The sequence below is a fragment of the Notamacropus eugenii genome, chromosome 1, assembly GCF_028372415.1.
Source record: "Notamacropus eugenii isolate mMacEug1 chromosome 1, mMacEug1.pri_v2, whole genome shotgun sequence".
NCBI classification, from domain to species: Eukaryota; Metazoa; Chordata; class Mammalia; order Diprotodontia; family Macropodidae; genus Notamacropus; species Notamacropus eugenii.
The window spans coordinates 493,132,163-493,158,238 of NC_092872.1; the positions used below are offsets into that span (position 1 = coordinate 493,132,163).

Genomic DNA, 26,076 nt, shown 5'->3' on the forward strand with positions numbered 1-26,076 from the left:
GACCAGACTGTAAATCCATCCCCTTCAGATGCAAGGCAATGTCACAGAACCCCCAGTGTCCCCGACAGACAATCAAAGAAGCCCCCCCAAGCTGGTTTGAAATATTGTTTTTAATAAAATTGAATTTGTTTCAAAATGAATGTAGATACAATCCCAGCCACAAGCAGAGGAGGGGAAAAGGAGGTCTCACAGTGAGAATCAGGTACAAGAATGGACAGGACAGGACGCAGGCACAGACAAGGAGAGGACACAGGCACAGGGAGAGGGAAAGATGCAGGCACAGAGGAGAGAAGACAGGCGTGGAGGATTGAGAACCTCCCAGGTGCCTGCCCCAGGCCCTGGCACCAATGCCCACCTCATCCAGTTTTGGATCCTGAGCTAGAATCACTTTGGTGAGGATCAGGGGAAGAAAACTAGGAGGGCAGAATGACTAGGGCCCACATACCAGGTTTGTAGGGCCAAAAAAATATTTGGGGCACTGCCACTGGGAGGGGGGAGTGATACATGGCCCCATCCCCGATCCCAGAGGCTCTTGGGGGAGGCACCTGGAGACTGAGATCTGTCACCAGTTCTGTGCTCCCAATATGGCCAGGGCTCTGGCTATAGGGAGCCCTGGGCTGGGCGAGGGAGATATTACAAAGTGGCTTTCCCTATCCCCTTTTAGAGGAATCCCAGCCCCCAAAGGATGAGGGAGGAAAAGGGATTGGGGAAGGGACAGACAGATCCCCTTCCTTCTGGGAGGATGGGAAAGGGAGCTCATGGCTTTCTTGTCCCCTTTCTCATCTCTTTCCCAACATTGGAAGGGGACAGAGAGACCAAACAGGAGGGGAGCCAGCACTCACTGCAAACAGCAAAACTTGGGATTTCGGAGCCTTTTTTTTTTCTCATTAATTGGGGGAAACATTCTAATATTAGCACCCCCCCACCCCTGGCCATCCCCAGCCCCTTGAGAGCTCCCTTTCCTAGGCTGGAGTCACTAGCCAGGAGAAGGCAGTAGGCTGGTCATTGGTGAGATTTAGGGGCCACCAGCCGGGGGGGCCGGGGGCTGGGGCGAGAACCAGTCCGGGCCCCACTAGTGCGGGAGCCTGAACTGACACGGGGACCAGATCCAGATGGAGAGCCAGCAGTGGCTCGAGGACTAGAGGCAGCATGGGGGCTAGGGCCCACCAGAGCAGAGTCATCAAACATCGGGTTCTTCACCTCCATCTCTCCAGTCTGAGGGAAAGGAAAGGGTAGTCAGGACCCAGACTTCTCAAACTGGCCCCTCCACTAGAGAAGGAGCTGAGTTAGAATCTGTTCTTAGAAAGCTGACATGCCTTGACCATGAGGGGCGATGAGATTTACAGGGGACTCAGGACTGATGTGAGAAAAAAAACAAGGATCTCCCTCATCCCTAGAGGAGCACCCCCAAAATATTATATGGGAATGGGGTCCCACAGGAAGCAGAGGCTTCAGGAGTTGAGATAAAACTTCTTTGCACCCTGCTGGGAGAGGAAATGGTTGTGAGGAGGAGCTCAAGCCAGGGGCTGCAACAGCGATGGGGTGGGGGTGGAGTAGACAAGTGATAAATGGTCTTTTAATGGGCCTGTAAAGACCACTTCCATAAGAAAAGACCCTTCTCCCTCCCTCTGTGCTAGGAATTGGGGGAAGGGAAGACGGACTGTACTAGAGGAAAGGGGACTCTGATCCTTCACAAACCCCCCCACCCCCCAGGAGCTAGCTTTGTACCCCTGCCTCCCATCCACCCCCAACTCCCAGGAAAGGGTTCCCTACCAAGGCATTCATAGGGGCCAGGCCAGGGCACTCATAGACAGTGAAGTCTCCATCCTCATTCTCTTCTTCAGATGACCCAGAGTCCATCATTTTAGGCTGCTCTTTATGCCTAAAAAGGGCATAGAAGGCACGGATTGAGAGAGCCATGGATCAAGACACTCAAGCGGCTGGAGGAAGGGTGGGGGCACCTCATCATTTCATTCATTTTCTACCTCAACTCATTGAAACCTGAGCTTATCTTCTCCCCAAGCCAGTTTTGGCCCCTGACCTCTCCGACTGCCAAGGTCACCATCCTTTCAGCCTCAGAATCTCATTTTCAATTACTTTGTCCTTTCCTTGTGCCTCCATGGTGGAGAGAGTATACTGCTTTTCCTCAGCTGGAAGACTAGCCTCAGTGATTCTAAAATGAATAGTCTGGGGATTAGGTGAGAAAGGAAGGAACATGGGCAAGACTATAGCTGTCTGGGTTATCTCTTCTACCTTTTCAACTTTGCCATATAATACATGATAAACGCTTTTTGATTTATTGACTAGAGTTGATCTGGCAGGGAAAGAGCCAGGTTTGGGGAGTTTTACTCCTCTCTTTGAGAAGGTCTGGGGGCTGAGATTCTTTCATACAGAAGCAGCTTACTTGGGAGCCTGGTGCCAGTCTTCTATCTCCTCACCCTCACCCCCCACTCCCACCCTGTGTCTGGACATACTGCATGGCACATGGTAAATCCACTACTCACTTTTCTAATGACAGCATCTGCTGCTTCTGGTGCTGGTAGTGATACATCTGGGCACTCTGGGCGAGCTTCTTGTCCCCAGGCTGTGGGCAGAGTGCCTTAAGAACAAGGAAGGAGCCTGGAATATTCCATCCTCACCCCCCCCTCCCAAAAAAAACCCTGAAAAGGCTACACCAGGGGGTCTGAATTCAAGTCCTGATGGCCACTTAACTAGGTGTATGACCTTAAAATTCTAGGCCTCAGTCACCTTAGCTGTCAAATGAGCAAGGATTATGCTAATTGATCTCTAAGGTCCTCAAGAAACTCTCAGTTCATGAGCCATGCAAGTTTCTTCATAGAGCAAGGTTCTTAATCTGGGGTCTAGAAAAATTTCAGGGAGTCTGTATGTGAACTTGGGAGAAAAATGACATCTTTATTTTAATTAATGTCTAATTAAAACTTAGCATTTTCTTCAATTATGAATTTTAAGAACAACAACAAAATACACCTTATTCTAAGAAGGGGTTCATAGTTTCACCAGACTGTCAAAGGAGTCCATGACACAAAAGTTTGAGTCCCTGGCCTAGAGGTACCCAAGTTCAAGGTCAATGTGGCCTATGAAGGCAATGACCAAAGCCTCAAACTTCTCCACCTCTAACCTGGAACTCAATTGCCATAACTTCTTTCCATTCCCAGGCTTCTCCCTCCCCCCTACCATGCTTCTGCCGAAGGCTGGGGAGCCGGATACTTTCTGGGACTTGGATGAGTAGTCTGTTTTCTGAGCCAAGCGGATTTCCTTTTGTAACCTGAAAGGAAGACAGCCTCATTTATCCCAGGCCCAAGGCCCTCCACTCCCCGCTCCCACCTCAATGTCTCAATCAGTCTAAAGCCTGGTTGATGGTTGAGAGACTTGATTAGAGTGGCAGCAAGACTGTAACATCTAAGTTATCCACCATCCCTCCCCAAATCCGGCACGATGCAGACCATGCTACCCATCCCCCAAAGCTCCAGCACCCATTGCATATACACCTGTGTAAAGACACAAAGGCCATCACATGCTCTCAAGATAGCCTCATTTTCACTGACAGAGCTCCATGGTGCATGCCCATAGGAGGTGGGGGGTCTCACCAGAGTCTCACCTGCACCAGCAGACAACAGCTACAACCAGCGCCGAGAGCCCAGCCACCGCACAGACTACGATCATCACTGTAGACAAGGACAGGGGCCCATAATAGCAACAACCTCTTACATTTATGTTGCTTTGAAGTTTATAAAGTGCTTTCCTCATAAGGGTCCAGTACAGTAGGAGTAGATGCATTACACATGAGGAAACTGAGGCTCAGAGAACTTAAAGGCCTTGTCCAAAGTCAAACAGCTAGTGAATGTTGGAGCAGGGATTTGAACCCACGTCTCTCCTGACTTCCCTCCTTCCACTATGCCACACTGCTTCCCATGGAGAGGGGGTTGAATCCTCCCTTCTCCCCCACCTTGGTGCCTCCCACCACCCTTAGGACCCCACCACCACCTACTGAGAACAAGGACATCATTGGATGGGTGTGGGGGATCCACAGGCGACATCTCCACAGGCCTCGATGAATGGGAGGCTCTGATTGTGGGAACTTGTGTGCCCTGAGGGGATGGAGTATCAGGCTCCTGTCCTGGGGACACCAGGGTGGGTGCTAAAGAGAAAGAGGAGAAGTCTGGCCAGGGGGTCACCAGGGGCAAAAGGGTTTGGGTTAGTAAAGGCAAACTGGGAAATGGCCTCAGGGTAATTGATGGGACTTGGGTGTCAGGTGTCATTGGAGGGATGTGACTGGGGGAGCTCACCAGGGCCGCGGAAGGGCTGGGGGACAGTGTCCTGGCGATGGGGGACAGTGTCCTGATGGGCCAGCATGTTAGCCAGTAAGTCGATTTCTTCTTCCAGGTTGGGCCAGGGCTGCATCTTACCTGAGGGGGTTGAGGGGCAGTCAGACCCTGCCAGGAGCCCCTGGATGCTAGTTTTGGCAGGGGGGGGGGGGGGGAATGCGGGGAGGCTCTCAGCATCCCCCATCCCTCAGACAGAACATCCCCAAACTGAGATTTAGGAAGTTTACAGTATATTTACATAGTAATAACACCAGTTAACACTTATATAGGGCTTTACAGTCTTGATCTCATTCAGTCAATAGCAGTTGCTACAAAAATGTGCCTTAAGCCAAAGCCAGCCAGTACTCTGACTTTGGTTATTTGTGGGTGTATGGGGAGACACTGAGTCCACAATGATGCCCTTTGGGGGGCCTCAGAGGGCAGACAGATAGCTTGCCAAGTAGGCCAGGGATGAGCTGGTGATTAGAAAAGAGAAGGGAGGGAGCTAAGCAGTAAGCAACCAGTCAGTTCAGCTCCTCCAGGTGACACCTATGTCGGCAAAAGCCCAGCTGTCACTCCCCACCTCCAAGAACACCCTTTATAGCCAGGGAGCCATGGAGGGAGAGAGGGAGGGAGGGAGGGAAAAGGATCTGGTTAACTCTGGATGAAGTTGGAAAGAAAGATTTTAGAGGGGCATGATAGAGTTCCCAAGCTTCAGCTATGGAGATGGGGTGGAAAAATCAGGAGGCAATAGGCAGAAGGAATAATCAATCCCTCCCTCTACCCCGCTGCCCCCTACACATTTATTTATAGCAATGTGTTCATGAACACTGGGAATTTCCAGAAAGAATGGGAAAATGGTATGGTATGGATGGGTAGGGGTAGACAGAGAGGCCACACTCATCCTTCCATTTCCTTTTTCCTCATTCATTTTTCCCTATTTTGAGGGCCAGAAACTGAGGCAAGTTAAGTCCCCAGAGCACAAAGAGGTTCAGAGACAAAAACACCAGAATTCCAACTCACCAGACAGATCTATTGAGCCAACACCACCCCCTGCTGTTCACTAAGCTCTCAAGCGTTCTTCTACCACAATTTCCATAATATGACCATAGCTGAGCTCTGTTAGCAGTCTTTCAGGATAGGACCCTGGATTATCACCCCTCCCCAGGAAAAGGAAAGAAGACTCAACTGTCCCCTAAGCCCAAGCTTGAAGCTAGGAGTGATACCCCCCACCCTGAAGGCATCCCACCCCTACAGTTTCCCAGCCGTGCTCCCTGCTAAGGTGTTTGGTGTCACCGCCTTTCCCCTTCCAATTACTCAACAGCGATTTCACTAATAAAACTAGCTAGATACAGCTCCTTCCATCTCAGGCCTTGAGGATGTGCAGGAGGCTTGGAGAATGGACATGCATGGGGATGAGGATGAGGTCCTGGGTTTATCGCTAAAGCAAAAAAAGAAAGAGAAGAAGCAGTGCTTGTCAGGGGACGGAGATGTAGAGGGGAATGTGCAATGGGAAGGACAGAGCTGACCCCTGAGTCCTGAGAAGAGCCTGGAGTCAGGAAGACCTGAGTTCAAATCCAGACCTTTCTAGATGTGTGACCCTGGGCAAGTCACTTAACCTCAGTTTCTTCAACTGTAAAAAGGAGATAATAATAGCACCTACCTTCCAGGGTTGCCGTGAGGATAGAATGAGATAATATTTGTAAAGCACTTAGCGTACTGCCTGGCAGATAGCTGGCACCTAACAAATGGTGCCTAACAAATGGTTCTCTAAGAACACTGAGAGGCTGAGCCACGAGAACATTTGTACTTAGCATTTTTAAGACTTGAAAAATTCATTCATTGCTGTTTTCACAGATGAGGAAACTGAGGTTTCAAAGGTGAAGTGAATTACCCAATGATTATTGGCTATGTAGGAATTCAAACCCTGTTCTCAACTCCATTCCCAGTGTGGTAACACAAACAATGACTCTTTCACATATGTTTGTAAAGTTTACTCAAGAGTTCTGTGAGGTAGATTGTTGTAGAAGGCTCCATGCTCCTTGCTGCTGACCACAACCTCCTCAAGCCACTGAGAACTGGGAGTCAAAAACCCATTTTAATAATACCTCATTTTATGTGGAGACATGAGTGCAGGCAGAGGACTCTCCCAACAGGTCAGACCACTTCTCTGGGCACTAGGGAGCCAGGTTTAGGCTCCAAAAAGGGTGTGTGTGTGTGTGTGTGTGTGTGTGTGTGTGTGTGTGTGTGTGTGTGTGTGTGTGTGTGTGTGTGTGTGTGTGTGTGTGTGTGTGTGTGTGTGTGTGTGTGTGTGTGTGTGTGTGTGTGTGTGTGTGTGTGTGTGTGTGTGTGTGTGTGTGTGTGTGTGTGTGTGTGTGTGTGTGTGTGTGTGTGTGTGTGTGTGTGTGTGTGTGTGTGTGTGTGTGTGTGTGTGTGTGTGTGTGTGTGTGTGTGTGTGTGTGTGTGTGTGTGTGTGTGTACGCCCAGGAACCCTGTGTCCTTTAATACTGAAGACAACAGCCATCAGGAGTGATGAGCAATTCCCCCATTCCATCTTTGCTCGATGCCCACATTCCAGGGGGCATCAGAGATCTGGGGCAGCCTCCTTGTGTCCCCTAAACTAAGATGACAGGTAAGGCTATCCTGTGCATGTTTGTCCTTCGTTGCCCAAGAAGACCACGCTGTCAGAGAAATGATGACATGACTTGCACTTGACTTTGTTTTGAGTGAGGAAGGGTTGTGCAGGTCACCAGCCTCACTTCTCCTGCACAGCCATCTGAATACAGTGACCAGATATTCATCAGGATGACTGGAGATGACCCAGGATGAGGCAATTGGGATTAAGTGACTTGCCCAAGGTCACACAGCTACTGAGTGTCAAGTGTCTGAGGTGAGATTTGAACTCAGGTCCTCCTGACTCCTGCACTGGTATTCTATCCACTGTACCACCTAGCTGCCCCTAAGGCTATCTTGTAATACAAGGGATAAGGAGATGTGTTTTGGGTCTGGGCTTAGCTTAGGGTGGAGAAAATGATCCTTCAACCCATATTTTCTGAATTTTCTCTGGACCCTTATGATACCCCAGACCTCTAGGGAAGAGGAGTACCAGGGCAGATCTTTTTTCCCCTATGCTCTAGACGTCAGCTCTGGAGTTGCCATGGTGACCATCAGAGCACTAACATCTCAGAGAACTACTCCTAGGAAAAACCCATTAATTGGAGGTGGGGGGTAGAGAGTAACTGTATGACTGAGGCAGAAGCTTAGAGATTAAGCTTCAGATCATAATTATTGACCTTCTCCCCACTGCCCCAGGCCCTCTCCTCTCTTTATTATCTATAAAGTAGTGCTTTGCAATCAGATTTGGCCACCAAATACACTTGAGCTTTAAATATACTGACAGAACCCAGGAGATCTAAACTATCCCCAGAATAAAGAGAAAGGAAGAGAGTTCTGGAAATTTTTAAAACAAAAATAGAAGAAATTGAGCATTCTGAAAACATGGCCACCTACAAAATCTCATGTATAATTTTATGGGGAAAATTACAACCAATAGCAACATTTTCCCATGGAATCCCCATCATATAGAACACAGCTTGGGAAGCACGACCACCAAAAACAGAAACTCCCAGCTCCTCCCCAGGAGAACCCTCTCGAGTCACTCTTCCTTATTCCCAGATAGGGGAACTTGGCACAGAGGAGAAAGAAGCAAACATAAAAACAAAACACAGAAACCTGGGAAATAGAATTCGGGTGATCAGGCTCCCAACTACCTACTATATCTTTCCCTTACCCCCCATACCCTGCAGCCCTGACACAGTGATGAGCTCAGAGGGCATTGCTAAGGAGACAGTCAAAATTTTCCACTCTGTATCAAATCCCCCCACCCCCACTTTCTCCCCACATCCAGTATCACCTGTCATTGCCCCAAGCTGTAAAAGATCAAGGATACAGATTCCCAAAGCAGAGGCTGCATACCAAGCCACCAGTCCCCAGGATGCAGTGGAGACAAACAGGCCCTCCCTTCTCCGCCCCGCCCCCAACCCCTACCACCATCTCTTCCCCAAGCCTACCTCTCTACTGCTCTCTAGACTCCCAAGAGCATCTGTGCACAGACATGTAAATAGACATGTACACACATACATACACAGAGAAACATTTCTTTTACCGGAACACTTGGCACTCCCACTGGTTCGAGAGCTACCCTTTCCTCCTTCTCCTTCCTAATGAAGGGGAGGCTGGAAAAACAATTGCATGTCATCTTACCCCAAGTAAATAGCTTCTGGATATTTCAGAGATAATGGCAAGGGAAAGGGGGAGGGCAGGCAAGCACCAGTGATAAAAGGCTTTGTAGAATGAGAGTGTAGGTTTTTAAACAACCTTTAAAACATGAACAAAAACTCTTTACTCCCCAAGGAAGAGCTGGGCAAGGAGGGAGTGGTGGAAGACTGAGGAAAGGCAGTCCACGAAGCTGAGTCATAGCCACTGCTTACACCAAACAGATAGGAGATGTGCCCACATACCCATGCACCTGTGCCCCCACCATCTCAGCCTATTACATCTTTCTCCAACCTTCTAATGTGGTTGTTGATGAAACAGCAAACACACAAGACACACCAGCCCCACTGCTCCAGACTCCTAATACACAGAAGCCACTTCACTTCAACAAAGGGACAGGATGGGAAAGGGGACGTAAGCAGCAGAGCCCATTCTCCTGGTACCCAAAGCAGTCACATGATCCTCACCCGGCATCCTCGGTGCTAGCTCCAGGGATGTGTAAGCTGTCAGGGGGAGAATCAACCCAGAACAACATGTTCCCCAAATAGGTCTGTCTGTGCATATGTGAGCTGTCTCTGTATTTATCTGTGCATGTGCATATGTAGCTGGGAGTAGTCCTCGGGCTTGTAATGAGGAAAGGCAATTCATCTCAACTCAACCCCTCATTTACTCCTGCCATCTAGGCCACACCAAGCTGGGTTTATAACCCTGGAATTCACACAATCCCCACACCCCCACACCCCAGATCCCATGTACCTCTTGGTATCTGTTTTTTGGGAATACAGCGGCCAAGGTCATCCTCCACAAAGGGCCGGAGGCAGGGCCCACAGGCACCAGAGCCTGGTGGGCACAAGGCCCTCCTTCTCAGGGTACAATCCAAGCTTCGGGGGCAGGCAGCATCTGGGGAGGAAACAAAGAAGTCAAAATAGGGGAGATAACTGGGACATCTCCCACCAAAGCTATGAGCTGTGGGGCCCAGGTTTCATGTCCAATAGTTTTGAGCGGCCAAACTTGAAGCTGAGAACCCTTTCAGGGGGAGAGAGGATAACAATATTAGGCAGAACAAAAAGGGGTCTGGGGACCAATATCCTTCCCGCCCCAACCCATGGACTCTGCCAGAAGTATTGAGGGCCTGCCTAGGCACAGACAAAGTATCTAGCCCTATAAGTTCCAGAGGAAAAAGAAGCAAATGGGACAAGAAGCTGAGAGATAGGGGAAGTCTTTTCCTAAAGTGCCACATACCCTCACCCTCAATCAAAAAATTAGCTATTTGGTGATCAAAATACCAGAGAAGTAAGCTTGGGAGATTCACTCCATGGCCCTCTTTCCTCAAAGGGCCAGGGGAAAATGCCTTCTGGATACCTGATCAATGGTATGGAATTAACCCAAAGGAGGGGCCCTCAGAGGAAGCAGAGAGCAGAGGATGTTCTGCCTGTCTGAACCCAGAAGATCTTGGGCCTGCCTATTAGGTAGGAACCCAGGAGGCCTGATGCTCATTCTGGGCCCAGCTGACCACTTTCAAATCTACCTCCTACTCAGACCCCTCTCCTGGAGCAAAAAGTTGGCTCAAAATTATATCCGGTCATTGTTCAGAAGACCCAGCCCTTCCTTCCCGTAAAGGGAGTTGGTGTCTGTATATGACGGTAGTGGTGGCTGGGGGTAGGGAAAGAGGCACAGAGGCACTAAGTGGGAGAACCAGGTCACTCCTGACTTGTGTTTCACTGAGGGTAGATACCCCCAAATTAAGTACTGCAGTGCCATCTGGTGACGGGCCAAAATTTACTCCTTAGCAAACCAGGAAATGGACCTACGGAATGAGAGAGTCTGGACAATTAGCCATACTGTTAGGCAAGGATAAGGAACCTGTGGAGTCCAGTTATCAACCTCGAGAGGCAAGGACCCCGGAACTTCTCCTTCCTAGAGCCTGTTCTAAGCAGAGTTATTAATAAACAAAGAGAGGAGGAAGAATGAGGAAGACAAACAAAGATTAGCCTGCTCCCAGTACTACCACATTTATTTGTCACAACTGGCTTCCCCACCTTTAACACACTGCACAGCCTGTGTTCTGGCTGACCGCTGAGGCTTTGAGGCTTGCTCAGAGAAGACGCACATCAGTTTGCGGTGTATGCTTCCTTTTCTGGACATCCAGAATCCCTGAGGTGGGGCATCAAGTATTCTCCACGTTCCGGTCCAAGAGGCTCTTGTCTCCTCTAGTCTCAATTTTACCCAGATGGAAAATGCAGGGCATTGTGCTCCTTGTGTCTCCTAGGCTCGTAAGTCTCCCTGAACCAAAGCTTCAGATAATTCAGACACTGCCAAGAAACTAGGGCTAGGGCCCAGGAGATAAAGAGCTCCCATCTCTTTGGAGGCAATTTTTCTCTACTCATACAAAAGCTGCCTTCCAGAGCTTAGCCTGTCCTGGCTGGAAATCAAAGAGACGTAGATTTTAACCCTGGATCTATACTAACTCACCCAAAGTTTCCACTCACTTTTCTATTCGGCTTTCAGTTTCTTCATCTATCAAATGGGAAGAACCCCATAAGGCTGCTATTAGAAGAAAATGAGTCATCTCCCACCTCCTCCTTACTCAAACACCTTGGATGACTTCTTACCATCTGCTGAAATAAAGTCCATACTCCTCAGATTGATATTCAAGGCCTTCTAAAATATGACCCCTCCTTGTCCACCATCACCCAAAAAGCGTCTTCAGACCCCCCACAGGCTGGTCTCTTCATCAGATTAGTCTCTCCCCACCCCATGCTCATTCTTTTCTTTACTGAAAAGATTCCTCCCACTTGGAATGCCCATGCAGTCCCCCTTCTTTGACACCTACCCAAATACTACCCATACTTAGAGGTTCAACTTAATCTTAACCTCTTCCAAGAGGCCTTCCCTCATTACTCCACAAACTTCCTCTGGCCCCCTGTTGTCTTGGTTTTCTGTATTGTTCTCTGTTCCATTAGTTTCAAAACTGACACACAGCTGGGAGCAAGAAGAAGCCTTTCTGAACAAGGTCCTCCCCAAGGCACGACCGTGTCTCAGAGGCTTTGCAGAAAACCTCCCTCCCCCAACCTACTCACTCCAGTCTGCCCTGCCACCATATCTAGAGCCATAACATATCTGGTTCTTGCTGCCACCATGTTTAGAATCATAACATACCTGGCTCATATTTTACAGAAATGGGGTAGGAGAAGAGTCCAGGAATCTGCAGACGGAATAGACTAGCAGAAGAGAAAGTATATAAGAAAATATCTGACCTAATAGCCCTGTAATTTTATAGAATAAAGCCAAGAGAACAGAAGTGATTTTCCCAAGGTCATTCATCTGGTTTAGGACCAAGACTTCTGATATTCAAGCCAGAGCTCTTTTCACTGTACCAAGTACCTACTCCTCCTCCTCCTCTTCCCCTGGGACTGCCAATACACAAACAGGGAAGACATTTACTAGGAGTAACATAAAACAAACAGCCAATCCCTGGCTCCTGGACTAATGAAGCCTGCAGTCCAGGCCCCACCCAAACTCCCCCAGGCATAGGGTCCTCCCCCTTAGAGAGGCCCAGCCTGGACCAGCAGATGTTGTTGAGGTCACCAGGGAAGATCCAAATCACTAAAGAAAAGCATTAACCACAGTGATTATCAACCAGGATTAAAGAGACACAAGACACATATGGCCTAGGTGAAAGATGACTGATCTGTTCTGGCTTTGAAGACAATAAAGGTGTGGGAGATGGTGAGTATGAAGGGGAATGAGGTGCACCAGAGGAAAGTGGAAGCCAAGGGAAAATTTCATCTCTCCCCCAAACAGCTGCTAGGAGGTTAATGGCCTATATAATTCTATATTTCTTTTCCCAATCACAGTCACGGGGGACAGTGAAACCTGCCGTTAAGAGTCCAAGGGAACCCACACAGGAGAGCACCCATATACATCACAACCACCAAATAGGAATAGGGCAAGGGCAGAATTAGAGCATCTCAGAACTGGAAGGGACCTCAGAAGTCCACCTAGTCCAACTCATATATCTGAACAAAAATGTCCCCTATGATATACTGGAAAAGTGATGGGCCTTTGCTTTGACTCCAAGACATATAGGTCCTCATGACTTCTGAGGCTTAGTAAAATTTTAGAAAACTTTTCCTTTGTTATTTTCCCCCATTGTAAAAGTCAAGCAAAGAGAGAATTTGACAAAGACAATCCAGAGCTGCCATCTTTACAAAAATGGCCACCCAAAGCCTCATTTCTTATTTCTCTGACTGAGATTCTCTGCTGTTTATATTCTTTCCCATAATCCTACTCCGTAAGGCTGTGGAGGGACTGAAGGTATTGGGGCTAGCACTTTGCTTTACTTCATATTCCTTGAATCTCAATCTATCTGGCCCAAAACGTGATACAGAATCTGTAGCCCAAAGGCTGTAAACCTCCTAGAGCCTCACTCCAGTAGTCAGACACAGTGATATCCAACTCACTGATGGCAAAGAGGGGTTCCCACATACTGCCATCCTTCCTTTGCATCCAGATCCTGTAGTTGGCTCACGATTTGTCTCCTTCAGTAAAATTAGATGTAATTTACCATTACATGCCTGTATTGCAATAGCCTTCTGGTTGGTCTCCTTTATGGCAAATCTTTCCTCCAGTCAACTACCATACAAATCTTCCTATGAAGTGTAGATCTGACCACATCACCCACCCCACCCCACCCCAATTCAATAAACTCCAAGGGCTCCCTATTACCTCCAGGATTAAATGTAAATCTTTGGCTTGGCTTTTATACTTTTATTTTCTTCCATGTAGGGCAGGTAGGCGGCACACCAGACAAGAGTGTTGGGCCTTGAGAAAGCAAGATTCATCTTCCTAAATTCAAATCAGATACTTACTAGCTGTGTGACCCTGGGCAAGTCACTTAACACTGTTTGCCTCAGTTCCCTCATCTGTAAAATGAGCTGGAGAAGGAAATGACAAACCAGCATCTTTGCCAAAAAACAAAACCCCAAAAAGGTGTCATGAAGAGTCAGACACAACTAAAATGACTGAACAGTTGCCCCGCGTACCCTATGATCCAGCAACACTGACTTCCTTATTGTTCCTCGAACAAGACATCCCCTCTCCATGCATTTTCACTGGCCCTCCTCCATACCTGGAATGCTCTTCCTTAGTGTCTGTCTCCTGACTTTTCTTCAAGTCCTAACTAAAATCCCAGCTTCTACAAGAAACCTTTCCCAGTCCCTCTTACTGTTAGTGTCTTCCCTCTGAGATTTATCTGCAGATGTTCCTGTCTATAGCTTATTTGTACATAGGTGTTTCCATAATGCCTCCCCTATCAGACTGCGACCTACTTGAAGGCAAAGACTAGTTTTGCCTTTATTTATTACCAGGTACATAGTAGGTGCTTAATAAATGTTTGTTGATTTGACTCCAAAGGGAAGCTCCTATAATATTTCCTTTCTGAGAGCTGACCCCCTATTATTCCTATCAGTCAACCCAGGGTAGACACCCACAAGAAAGCCTGATAAAAGAAGATTCTTGAATATGGTACTTTAAGTACTTAAGGGGACCTGGAAATGTACTTTACATATGTTATCTCATTTGATTTAATTCAGGCTGAAATGGCCTCTACCATCGAAAGTCAGCAAACTGCCTAGGTTTGGGTACTCCTGGGTCAGCAAATTCCAGTGTCCCCAGGTGCCTTTTTCCCACAGGTACAAGTTCCCCTCCTCTTCCCTCCTCTCCCCATCCAGGGCCAGCACAGTTCAGGCTGGTTAAAAATTAAACCAGAGACCAGTAGGTTCAGTTCGAGTCACCATCTGATCACCTGACATCTGGGTTATTTGTCCCAGAGTTAAGGAGAGAACGCAGAAAGCCAGCATGTATAGAAGAACCCTAGATTACCAGTTACTCTGTATTATTCATACCATTTTTCCCTTCTATTCTCAGGGATAATGGAGAATTAACTGAAACCACAAGATCAGGAGAAGGGAAAGAAGGACCTAGAAAATCTGTGTTCTGGATAATTTAGTAATCAAAGGACAAAAACACAGGAAGTGAATGTGACCCCATGTCATCGCTCATGGAGAGGTTATGGGTAAGACCTCAGTGGCAGCCTTCATGGGAGGTACAAACTCTAACATGTGAATCACTATCTGTCACACACACACACACACACACACACACACACACACACACACACACACACACACACACACACACACACACACACACACACCCAGTTAGATCTAGGATAACCCACATAAGACAAGGTAAGGCAGCATCTAGTAGGAAAAACACTGAACCTAGGCTGAGAAGATGAATTCTGACTCTAGTACCTGCTATATATGTGACTTGGGCACATTGTAGAAATAGGATTCAATGATCTACGGACTTTTCTAAATATAAATTCTATGCTGAATGTTGTTCCAAGGGTCCCCTATATGCTCCATCTGAGCTCAAAACAGCCTTCTGTAGCTGATGACATTCTCCTACCTTAAGACCAGGGAGGATAGAACAAAGCAGTAATAGCTATTAATGTTTATGTTAGCATATGGTTCACAAAGTAGTTTCCTCACAACCCTATGAAATAGGTAGTTTCAGGATAATTATCCTCATTTGGTAAATGAGTAAACTGAGGTTTGAGGGAAGTTGAGCAATGGCCCTGTGTAGTTCCACAACTAGTGTTAGAGCCAGGACTTGAATTCATCCTGACTATAAATCTGGAGCCCTTTTCAAAATATCCATTTCCTCCATATAACCTTATACCACACCTCTCAATGGGCACAATTTCTGGTCCTGCTTATTCCACCCACAGTATTTGTTAGCTCTTTCCTAGCCAAAGAGTCTGGTCCTACAATAAGCAGTGATTACCTTCCATCCCCGGAGGGCCACAGAGCCCATCAAGTCATCAACTATTGGCTATTAATCAATCAATAAGTTTGTTAAGCCACATATTGTGCCAGGCCTCGGAGAAACGAGAAAAGTGAACCACTCCCAGCTTCTAGGACCTCATGTACATTCAAAAGGCAAGAGGAAGACTTGTGTACAAAATAAATACAAGGTAGTGATAAGTTTGGGGAGGAAGGGAGTTGAAGGGGATTAGGAAAGGCTTAACTTTGGAAGGTGGAGGTTTATCAGTCTTGATGGAAACTAGATTCAAATAATTGAGGGATGAGGAGGGAGTGCATTTTAGGGTTGAGGCACAGCCAATTTAAAGGCCCAAAGAAGGAAAGTGGATTGCCACATACCAGCAATATTATAAGACAATATTCAATGCCTGGAACTAACTCTTTCATGGTTCACCTCTACCTTCTAGCTTCCCTCGTTTCCTTCAACTTCCAGCTAAAATCCTACCTTCTACAATAAGCCTTCACAGTTTCCCCTTGATGCCTTTTCTCTTAGATTATTTCCAATTTAGCTTGTATACATCCTGTTTGTATGGTTTTTTGCAGGTTGTCTCACAAGAAGCTCCCTGAGGGTAAGGACTGGTCTTTGCCTTTCTTTGTATCTCCTACACTTAGCACTGTACATAGGACACAGTAGACACTTACTAGCTTAAACTTATTTCTAAAGCTTTCTTTAAAAAAAAAATCCTCGAATTCAGGTAGACCACTAAATGTCCATCCCCAGATCTTCCGGTGACCTTGGGTAAATCATTTCCTTCCTCTGGACCACCGTTTCTCAATCTATAAAATGAAGAGGTTTGGACTAGAGTCTTCAAGGCCGTTCCTTACTCTGACGCTAACACAGAAAGACAGAGATTTAGAAAACTCCCACCATTCTTAAATCTCGCCCACCTTATCTTTCTGTTGTAGCAAGAAGAACAGTGTACTTGGAGTCAGAAGAAATGGATTCAAGTGATATCTCAAACTCTTACAAGCTATACAATTATGGTCAAGCTTTTTGACCTTCTCCGACTTTGATCTTCTCATCTGCAACATGGGGCCAACATCACGGGTGTGAGGAAGATAGCTCTACCTCACAAGATTGTTCTAAGGCAAGCCCTTTGCAAAGTTGAAGGCTAGAAATGACAGCTATTTATTGTTATTACTCCTATTACAAGACCTACAACTTGGCACCAACTGCAAATTCAGGAAGCCCTCAGGGGATCTCTCCTGCAGAGCCTTGGGGAGAAGCTACTGACTGCCAAGCATTGTTGACAGAACGGGAGGAGCCCAGAGCAAACATGAGGCCAAGAAGAGGAGGGTAAGGAGGCAGAGCTAGATGTCACTCTTTGCTGCTCTAGAGTGTAGGATGCTGGGAATATCTCAATCACAGAGTGGCAATGGTGGAATTGGAGACCTCTGAGGGAAAAGCAAGCTGAGTGACAGAGGGGAAAGCGTGTTCATTTTCTGAGTCTCCTATCTCTTTCCTCTCTAACATTTCCCCCTCCCAAAAGGAAATATCAGGCTAGACACTGAGAAATCTCTCTTACTGCAAAGAGGTAACCCCAACAAGGCAGGGGGATTTCTCTATCTAAATATTCTAGGGTGAGAATAATCCTAGAGACAAGGAAATGGAAGAGGTGCGAGCCTCCCCAAAACTGAATCAGTGTCCCCATTACACCCACGGGAAGAGTAGAGAGTTTGGGTCTTAATAAGTGTAATTACTATCCTAGGAGTTGATGGAACATACCTTCATTTCCCTAGCAAGAATGACAGGCAATCTATCCAGTTCCCTAGGATTTGGCCAAAATGGGGCCTCGTTCCTATTCATAACTCTTAGCCCAAAATATTTAGAAAAAATGCAAATGCTAACAATTAGCTGGTACCACCACTGCTGCCATATAAGAAACCTGTTGCTTTCTAGACCCTACATCCCTTTTCCTCTGAAGTGTCAAGTTCCTTCTCAAGACCCCAGTACTCCTTCCCTTTCACTCGAACAGGTAAAGGCTCTTTCCATAATACGTCTTACTTCCTCTTGGCAGCCAAGTAGCATAACTTCATAGTCATTCATGTCCACCCCACATCTCTGATATCAACCCCAAATTTGCCATCAACTAGGTAGGAGGAATTTTCTCAGAAAGCAGCCTGTATTAATTACAAAGGACAATGAATTTGGAAGATCTGATTTTTAATCCACTTTAAAATATTATATTACCCATATGACCTTGGGCAAATCACTTTTCTGGATCTATAATGTCATCCACCTCTAAAGTCAGAGAATTGAGCTCCACTGTTCCTTCCACTCTATACTCCTTGTTCCGAAGATTGACATGTCAACAGAATCTGGCTTCCACAAGTGTTTCTTCCTTTCCCCACCTCCTCGTTTAGACCCAGAAGAATCTTCTGCCTGCTACCCTCTAAGCTAGGTCAGTGGTGACAAACCCATTCTAATTAAGCTGTCTTTGGAGAAGAAATTTCTAAGTTCTTCTTGGACAGCAGAATTTTCTAATGTGTTCTTCCCCTACCCCATTCCTTCCTTTTGGCCAGAATAACTGGTATTAAATGAACAGTAAACTAAAATAAAGAAAAAGAAAGAAAGGAAGGAAGGAAGGAAGGAAGGAAGGAAGGAAGGAAGGAAGGAAGGAAGGAAGGAAGAAAAAGAAAGAAAGAAAGAAAGAAAGAAAGAAAGAAAGAAAGAAAAAGAAAGGAAGGAAGGAAGGAAGGAAGGAAGGAAGGAAGGAAGGAAGGAAGAAAGAAAGAAAGAAAGAAAGAAAGAAAGAAAGAAAGAAAGAAAGAAAGAAAGAAAGAAAGAAAGAAAGAAAGAAAGAAAGGAAGGAAGAAAGAAAGAAAGAGGAAGAAAGAGAAAGGAAGGTCACCAATAAAGTAAAGAGCTATTCCCCTGCCCAGGGCCACAGTTTCTTATCGTCATCATCAAAATAATACTTAATATGTATATAGTATTCTAAGGTTTAATAAAGTCATATGTATATAAATAATTTCATCTGATCCTTGGAAGACAGGTGCCATTATCCCCTTTATTTTGAAAAGGAAACAGGCTGAGGCCAGGGTCACACAGTGTCTAAGCAGAATTCAAACTAGGTTTTTCCAGACTGCAAACCCCATGCTCTAGATCTCATTTGTGTATCAGGGTGGAGGGTCTTCAAATAATCTAGATTATAATAGGATTATTATTGTAACTAGATTTGGAGTAAAAGGTGTTAAGTAGGAATTATGACTCATACTATATGTTACCCTGGACAAATCATTCTCTGGGCCTTTTTCCTTAATCCAAAAAGAAAAGTTAAACCAGATGATCTCTAGTTTTAAATTTTATGAGCCCATGATTAATAGGAACAAAGTCTCTTGTCCCCACAGCTAGTGAATATGGACCTATCCCAGGCTATGTGATTCTTGGTGGTGAAACTCAGTAGGTCTAGGCAGAGATGGGGAAGAAGGGTCCAAAAATGGGGGACAATCTGTGCAAGGGTGAGAGACCAAAATATGTGACTAAATCTGCTCCCAGGAAGTCCCAGTGATGAAGATATACAGACAGGTATTCTGTGCCCTACAAAGTCTTTATATATATACATATATACATTCATTCATTCACTCACTGATTGAGTGCCTAGTCTATGCTTACCATTGAGAAGACTCCATCCTCAAGGTGCAGAGGGGCACTATGGTGGAATGGAAAGGAACACCAAATCTGATGTGAACATGGGCACTTCATTTTTGAGCTTAGGTTTCCCCACTTGTTAAACAGGGTTAAAGTTACATGTAGTAGCTCTCAGGGTTGTAGCAAAAGTGATTTTTAAATTAAGTGTGAAATGCTTTCTAGCTTTATTATATATTGTATTAGTCACTTTTCATGGCCATCATGCAGGCTCTAAGGCATAGCACTCCATTTACCATCTCTGTGTCTTTGTACAGATTGTCCCATTCTTGGAATGCCCTTCCTCTTCATCTCTGACTTAGCTGCTGTCCCACTCATCAAAATTACCTTGATTTTTTTTTTTTTGAGGGGGAGAGATATACTTACATTTAGAGTCAGGAAGACCTGAGTTTGAATCTGACCTTGGATACTAAGCTATGTAACCCTAGGTGAGTCACTTAACCCTGTTTGCCTCGGTTTCCTCATCTGTAAAATGAGCTAGAAAAGGAAATGCCAGACCAATCCAGTATCTTTACCAAGAAAACCTCAAATAGGGTCATGACATAACTGAAAGAACTGAACAACAAAACATTTGTACATGTCTCCTCTAGCTCCTTGAAAGAAAAAAACTTCATTTTTGTCTTTATATTTCAGTTAACTAGCCCAACACTTGGAAAATAAGTTATTTTGCAAATGTCTAATGTTATCTGATGAAGGTAAGATTTATACTCAAATAACAATAATACATGTTTCACATGTCATGTACTACATGTATCATGTACTACAGTATAGACGAGTGACACCGAGATACAGTTGCAATACAACTATACCTGAAGCTCTGACCCCTCCTCCAGATGAGAGCACCCCTCAGGGTAGTTAGGAGCAGACTCATTCAATGTATCTAGAGTTAGAGTTTTTAAAGACAGCTTCCTCTCCTGAGTAGCAACAGGCAATGGAGATTAGAAGATGACCCATCACACTTAATTTTCTCCAAATCTAGAATTTGTTGACCTTTTGATTCTTCTGAAGTTAGCTTTAGAGTTCACTGTCCTGAGTCTCACCACCTCTTAGGTTGAGGCAATGATCATGGTATAGTGAAACTTACACAGAATATGGAAGAATCTGTTTTACAATACAAGGGAAATGAATCGGCTAAGAACTAGCAGAAAAGTAGAGATAGAGAATGTATCCGGAGAAGGAAGGAAGTTGGTATAGGTCACGTGGTTCGTATTCATAGAATCCAGCGAAGGGAATAAAAATAGTAAGTATTTCCAGAAAATGAAGGCTAAGAGAATATAAGATTTGGGAAGGTGAACTTTGGAAAGAGCTTGAAATGTCAATATTGATATAAGTGACGTGTTGGGAGAACTCCGTGGCTGGTATTTGCATGATCTTTCTCAAGGAGGTGGATTATGGATTAGGTAGTAGTCTATAGAAGGAGAAGGTATTGGTGGAAAATAGGAGGTGGGCATAGAAAGAACCTATAAAGAATCATGAAGGCGGGGAATGTTCAAAAGGAGAGGAGGTCAGTACTGCAGGGATGGAGGGGCGTGGTACTGCAGGGACTTAAGAGGCGGGGTATTGCAGACTGTGGGGTGCAGTACTATAAGGGGTGGAAGGGCGGGGTGCTGCAGGGATGTAGGGGGCGGTATTACAAAGAGGGGGTGGAGTACTGCAGAATAGAGGGATGGAGGATAGAGGTATTATAGGACTGAGGGGTGTGGTACTGCAGGGGCAGAGGGCGCGGTACTGCAGGGCGGAGGGAAGGTGCGGGAGGGTCTCACAGTATTACAAGTTGGAGGAATCTCCCGGTCCCCCAGATCCCAGATCCCTCTTTCCCTTTTACTGGACTCTATAAAAGGGCGTCCACATTAGTAGGAAGATTTCCCAGTATTAAGGAGGGGCATACTCCCTTCAGCAATTTTACTGAGATAGTGTCAACTCTATCACAAGACAGAATTAGAGGCGGAGAGTATCCTGGCATTACTAAATGAAGAAATTGTAATTTTAGCTCAGGATGAATGGCTACAAAGTTGGAGAGTCTCATCACCTTAGCAGATGGAAAGACAAACAGTACCAAATTGGGAGGAAGGTCTTCCAGCGTAACAGGAACAAGGGATGGGGGATTAACAAACAGTGTTCTCACGGCGCTGATGAGGGATCAATATTTGTGGAAAGGAGAGTCTCATGGCGTTAAGCAAATGGATAAGTGCCCGCATTAGCGAGTAGGAAGGGTAGAGAATGGAGGGACTAGTGGCATTAATGGTTCGGAAGGTCTCACGACGTGGCGGCGGCGGTGGCGGCGGCTACAACTACGACTACGTGCTACCTTCGTATTAATGGAAAAAGGGTCCCAGGGGGTTAAGCAGATGGAAGGAGGACAGATATTTAACAGGGAAAAAGCATCTCATGGTGTTAGCAAATGAAAGGACCCATTTTTGCTGGAAGGAGGGATTAAAGGGGGGGGAGGACTTCTCATGGCTTTAATAGAAGGAAGGACATGTGGGGTCTTATGGCGTTAGAGGGAAGGGGAGTGGTCTAATGGCGTGGGAAGGAGGGTTTCATGGCGTTCAGTGCCTTAGAAGAAGGAGGGACACTTTATTAGTGCTTGGCGTTAGAAGAAACTGGGGGTTCCTTGTAGTCTAGGAAAGGGGGTCTCCAAAGGTCTTAGTAGATGAAGGGATTCTCGGAATTGGCAGTTTTCATGGTGTTACTGGGAAAGGGGGGGAGGGTGTCTCGTGGAGAAAGGATGGAAAGATCCTGGATATTGCCAGACTTAAAAGGTCTCCAGAAAAAGCGGGGGAGGGGTTTCGTGGTGTGAGTAGATTGAGGGACCCTCGGTATTAGCGGGCATTACAGGGAAAGGGAGGAGGTATCGTGGCATTAGTAGATGGAAGCACTAGGTTTAGCTGGAAAGATTCCACCGCGTTATTCAGCAAAAGGGGTAAATCTCATAAATCTCATGGCGCTGGTTAGCGGAAGAGGGTCTCTGTGTTAATGAGAAAAAAAGGGGGGGGGGTCTTTTGGCATTAAGGATGAAAAGACCCATTTCAACACACAAGGGGAGGGGGCCTCGTGGCATTAGCAGATGGAAAGACCCATTTTAGTGGGGAGGGGCTCATAGTCCAAAAAGGAGGATTAGCAGACGGAGGGGAGTGGTATAATCAGGGAATAAGAATCTCATAGTTTTGGCAGATGGAAGAGAGAGAGAGAGTGTGTGAGAGAGATTATGGCGTTTTTTTAGGGGGAAAGGAGAGTCTCAAAGCTTTAGCATATGGAAAGATCTGTTTTAGCGGGAAGGAGATCCCATGATGTTACCAGTTAACTGGGGGAGGGGTATTAGCGAGGAGAGATTCAGGGTCTCTCCCCACCACTCCCAGACCAGATGGCGGGCAAGTAGCAGTAACATGAGGGAGGGTCTCGCCGTATTAGGCAACAGAGGGCCCTTGACATTACCAAGAAGTAGAAAGGGGCAGCGTGGTCCGGAGCGTTGGGTAGTGCTACAAAATGGAGGGGGCAAGTGGTGTTAGCGGGATGGGGGATTTGGCAGCATGAGGCAAGGCTAGTAAAACCTTGTACATTACCGGGTCTGATGCTGTATTACTGCCGTGGGGCTGGTATTACCCAATTGTGGTGACTAAGGGCTGGGGGCAAGGGGGCATATTATAAAAAACATTGGAGCCTGAAGTTGGGAGGAGCAAAGAGCCCGGGAGTTCGGGGGACTGAGGAGCAGGGCTTCTCACCTGGTTGGATGGCAGTAGCGCTGCGTAGGGCCCCACTGAGGATAATTCCGAAGAGCAGAAAGCAAAGGGTCGGGCGCGCCATTCTTCACCACCTGCGGGGCAGCATCGCACCGGGCCAGCTGAGGAGTGCTGCGACCATCCGCACCGCGTGGGGACGGAAATGGAGGCACAGAAACACAGCAGGCACGACAGCTGCTGAAGTCGGCGGGTGCTGGGCCCCGAACTGCGTGAGCTGGGCTACTGACCGCAGGAGCAGCTGGAGGGGGCGGTGCCCTTGGCCTAGGGTCCGCCCCTGGACCCGCCCCCCTCCGTGTTTGCAGCTCCGCCCACGCCTCTCCTCACACACCCCCACTTCCCCCTCTACTTCCAGTGGAGTAGTCCCTTGGGGAAATCAGGCCTATGCCCCCTCAGTGAAAAGGGAAGACTGTCCCCGGACCCCCTGCTGCCTCTAGACCCGCTGCCCTAGTCCTGGAGTCTCCGTTCTTCCCCATCCCTGGGTCTTAGAGAAGACATGATGATCAGAGCAGAGCCAGAGTCCTGGAGAGGGATTTCTGCTCAGTATTTTCCCCTAACCTCATCTCCTCACTGAGCCCCCTCAGTGAGGGGCACCCCAATTCCATTGCATACATACACATGCACGTAACCTTGTACAAAGACACCCCGTAGAAAGTCTGTTGGAGACAGCCAAAGGAGCGGGCTCTTTTTGCAACCACTAGGGGGCGAGGATGTCCCATTGGGTTTGTCATCCCGCCCAACTCTATCCAACGTGTGTTAGATGGCTACCGACTCCGGAGTACAAGGCACCTAGGTGTGCTAGGGGCTAGGGGGTTCCAGAGACAAAACAAGAAGCATACATTTTACTGCGAGGGGGGACACACAACGTAAAAAATACATATAAAAATATCCCCAAAGTCTTGCCCTAAGACATACACAACTCAGAGAACAGGTCTTTGGGGACACCGTGTATCAGCCTTAGACATTGTAGCCATGTAACCATGTAACCATGGACAAATTACTTAACAGATCAGTTCCCTAACCTATGAAATGGAAAGTATAGCACCTACCTCACAGGGTTGTTGTGACGATCCAATAAGATAATATGTGTGAAGTGTTTTTTAAACCTTTAAGAGCTATATAAATGTTAACTATTATTATTATCATTGTCATTAGAAGAGAAAGAGGTCTAACAGGGATCAGGAGTCAAGATCAGGAAAGGCCTGCAATAAGAGGTGATGAATGAATTTAGCTTTGGTGACAGAACTGAGAAGGTCCCAAATTAACTATAAAGTAAATTTGAAGAAAGGTGCTATCTGCTTCCAGAGAAAAAACTGATAAGTGAAGCATGTATAGAATAACTTTACATATATGTACACATATATGTATATACACATAGCTATATGTATATGTACACACACATACATATATACACACCTATTTGTATCTAATGATAGTCATCTCTAGGGAGGTGGTAGGGAAGAAAGAGGAAAAAATAAATTTACATGATAATTTTCTTGTATATTTGAAAAGAATAGCAAGTTGTGCATAATAGATTTGCAGTTTCATGTGTAATCGTTTTTCTATTGTACGATATTATGGAAATGCTTATTTTATTCCATAAATTAAAAATAAAAATTTCAAAAAAACAACAACAACGAAAGGATCTTTGAAGTCCTCTAGTCTGACTTCTTTCCCCCTCCCCGTGTTTTACAAAAGAAGAAACTAAGGCCCAGAGAGGTAAAGGGATTTGTCTAAAATCACACATGTACTAAGTGGGAGAGGGAGGATTTGAACACAGGTCTTTTTAAATCTATCATTCTACTCTGCTACTGCAAAATCACGGGTTCCCCGACCTGAACACAGTACATTTATGAGGGATAAATGGACCTAGGTTTGGACCAATGTTTTTATTGGTATATGAATGACCTCCTAATGAGGCCATTCCTTTCACCCAAGCAGATCTGCACCTCTACAATTTACAGTCTTAGAAAGATGCCTGGGACGCTGAGAAGTCAAGTGCCCAGGGTCACACCGCCACAGTCAGGCAGCCTCTTGGATAAAAAGACCAATATGTAAAATACATTTGGTGTTCCCCTTACAATAAGCTCAAGGTCCCAGTTACAACACCCTCCAGCTTCCAATCTTAGAACAGAAATTACCTTGATTCAAAGCTTTGAGGTCTCCCTCACAAGGCACTCCCTATTACAATTCCTGACGTCCTTGTTACCACACACTGAAATCCCCTTCTAATAATATTCTCAGTGCCCTTGCTATAATACCCCCAATGTACCCTCATAAAGCCCCAAGGGTCTCCTTTTATGGTCTCAATGTCTCTGAAACAACTCACTGTGTCCGCTTGTTTAGTACAGTTTTCCCATTATTACACCCCAGAACCACACTGTTATAACTGTCCCAGTAGGAGATGCTGGTCTAGCTAAACAGGAGGTGTTTCTGGGGAGGGGGTCTACGATTATACCTTCAACTATGAGAAGGGTGTAGCCCCAGTCCTTCACACTGCAGGTCTCCTTGGCTCAGAAACACACTGCAGGGCTGATCTTGGCCAGTTTTCTTGATCTGAGAATCATGGCTATTGGTGCGAGCCCCCTCTTCACTGCACCTACCCCCTTCCTTCTCTGAAGGTCAGCCTGGCCAGACAGAAATAGCATCTGAGCTCATTTCCCAGAAATTAGGGGGGGGGGGGAGGGGGGGGAGGGACAGGACAGGAGTGTCTAAGATGAATCATTACAATTGAGGGGAGGGGGAGCAGGGCCTAGGACTTTGTCTGTTCAGTTACCTAGGGCTCACTTTGAGGAACCAGTGTGGCTGTGGACTCTCAGGAAATCTCTCCTAGTTAAACAAACCTGGGGGAGGGGAGGGGGGATATCCCTGGCTCTTGACTCTTGGTCCAGTTGCATATACCCTAGCCTTGCAAATACTTTAACTGCAAACAGTACCCTGTTCATCCATGCTCAGGAATAGCAGAGGTCATTTCTATTTTCTAAAATTGGGGGAACAAGGTAGGGTTTGGAGTAGAGGCTTTTTTTTTTTTTTAAATGTTATTCAGTTTCTTACACTTATACAGAGCTTCCACCATCTTGAAGCTTTCCCAATCACCCAACCCCCAGGGCAATAGTCTAGATAGGATTTACAATACCTGTTTCGTGGCCCTAGGAAACTGGGGTTTAGTCCCACAGCCTTGACCAGAAGCATGAAAATTA

At 46.3% G+C, this 26,076-nt stretch overlaps 1 protein-coding gene and 1 long non-coding RNA gene across 13 annotated transcripts; one reads left to right on the top strand and one right to left on the bottom strand.

The window, feature by feature from the left end:
• Positions 1-92: 92 nt before the first annotated feature.
• Positions 93-23,137, bottom strand: NPDC1 (neural proliferation, differentiation and control 1). Of its 12 annotated transcripts, none has more exons than XM_072633086.1 (10): positions 11,760-11,951; positions 10,640-10,754; positions 9,357-9,500; positions 4,308-4,427; positions 4,010-4,180; positions 3,620-3,686; positions 3,196-3,286; positions 2,505-2,584; positions 1,774-1,882; positions 93-1,215 (listed from the first exon to the last, which is right to left on the bottom strand). In XM_072633086.1, the coding sequence occupies exons 1-10, from the start codon at positions 11,766-11,768 to the stop codon at positions 1,003-1,005; spliced, it is 1,119 nt and encodes a 372-aa protein (XP_072489187.1). In that variant the 5' UTR covers positions 11,769-11,951; the 3' UTR covers positions 93-1,002. The 12 variants fall into 12 exon arrangements, with proteins under 12 accessions (XP_072489187.1, XP_072489186.1, XP_072489189.1 ...); XM_072633085.1 differs by having other exon boundaries at positions 2,505-2,599; positions 11,760-11,950; XM_072633088.1 differs by having other exon boundaries at positions 4,010-4,159; positions 11,760-11,945.
• LOC140519743 (uncharacterized) lies at positions 12,139-18,088 on the top strand. The gene is made up of 2 exons (XR_011972274.1): positions 12,139-12,329; positions 14,529-18,088. It is a non-coding gene; the product is annotated as an uncharacterized lncRNA (long non-coding RNA).
• Positions 23,138-26,076: the final 2,939 nt, after the last annotated feature.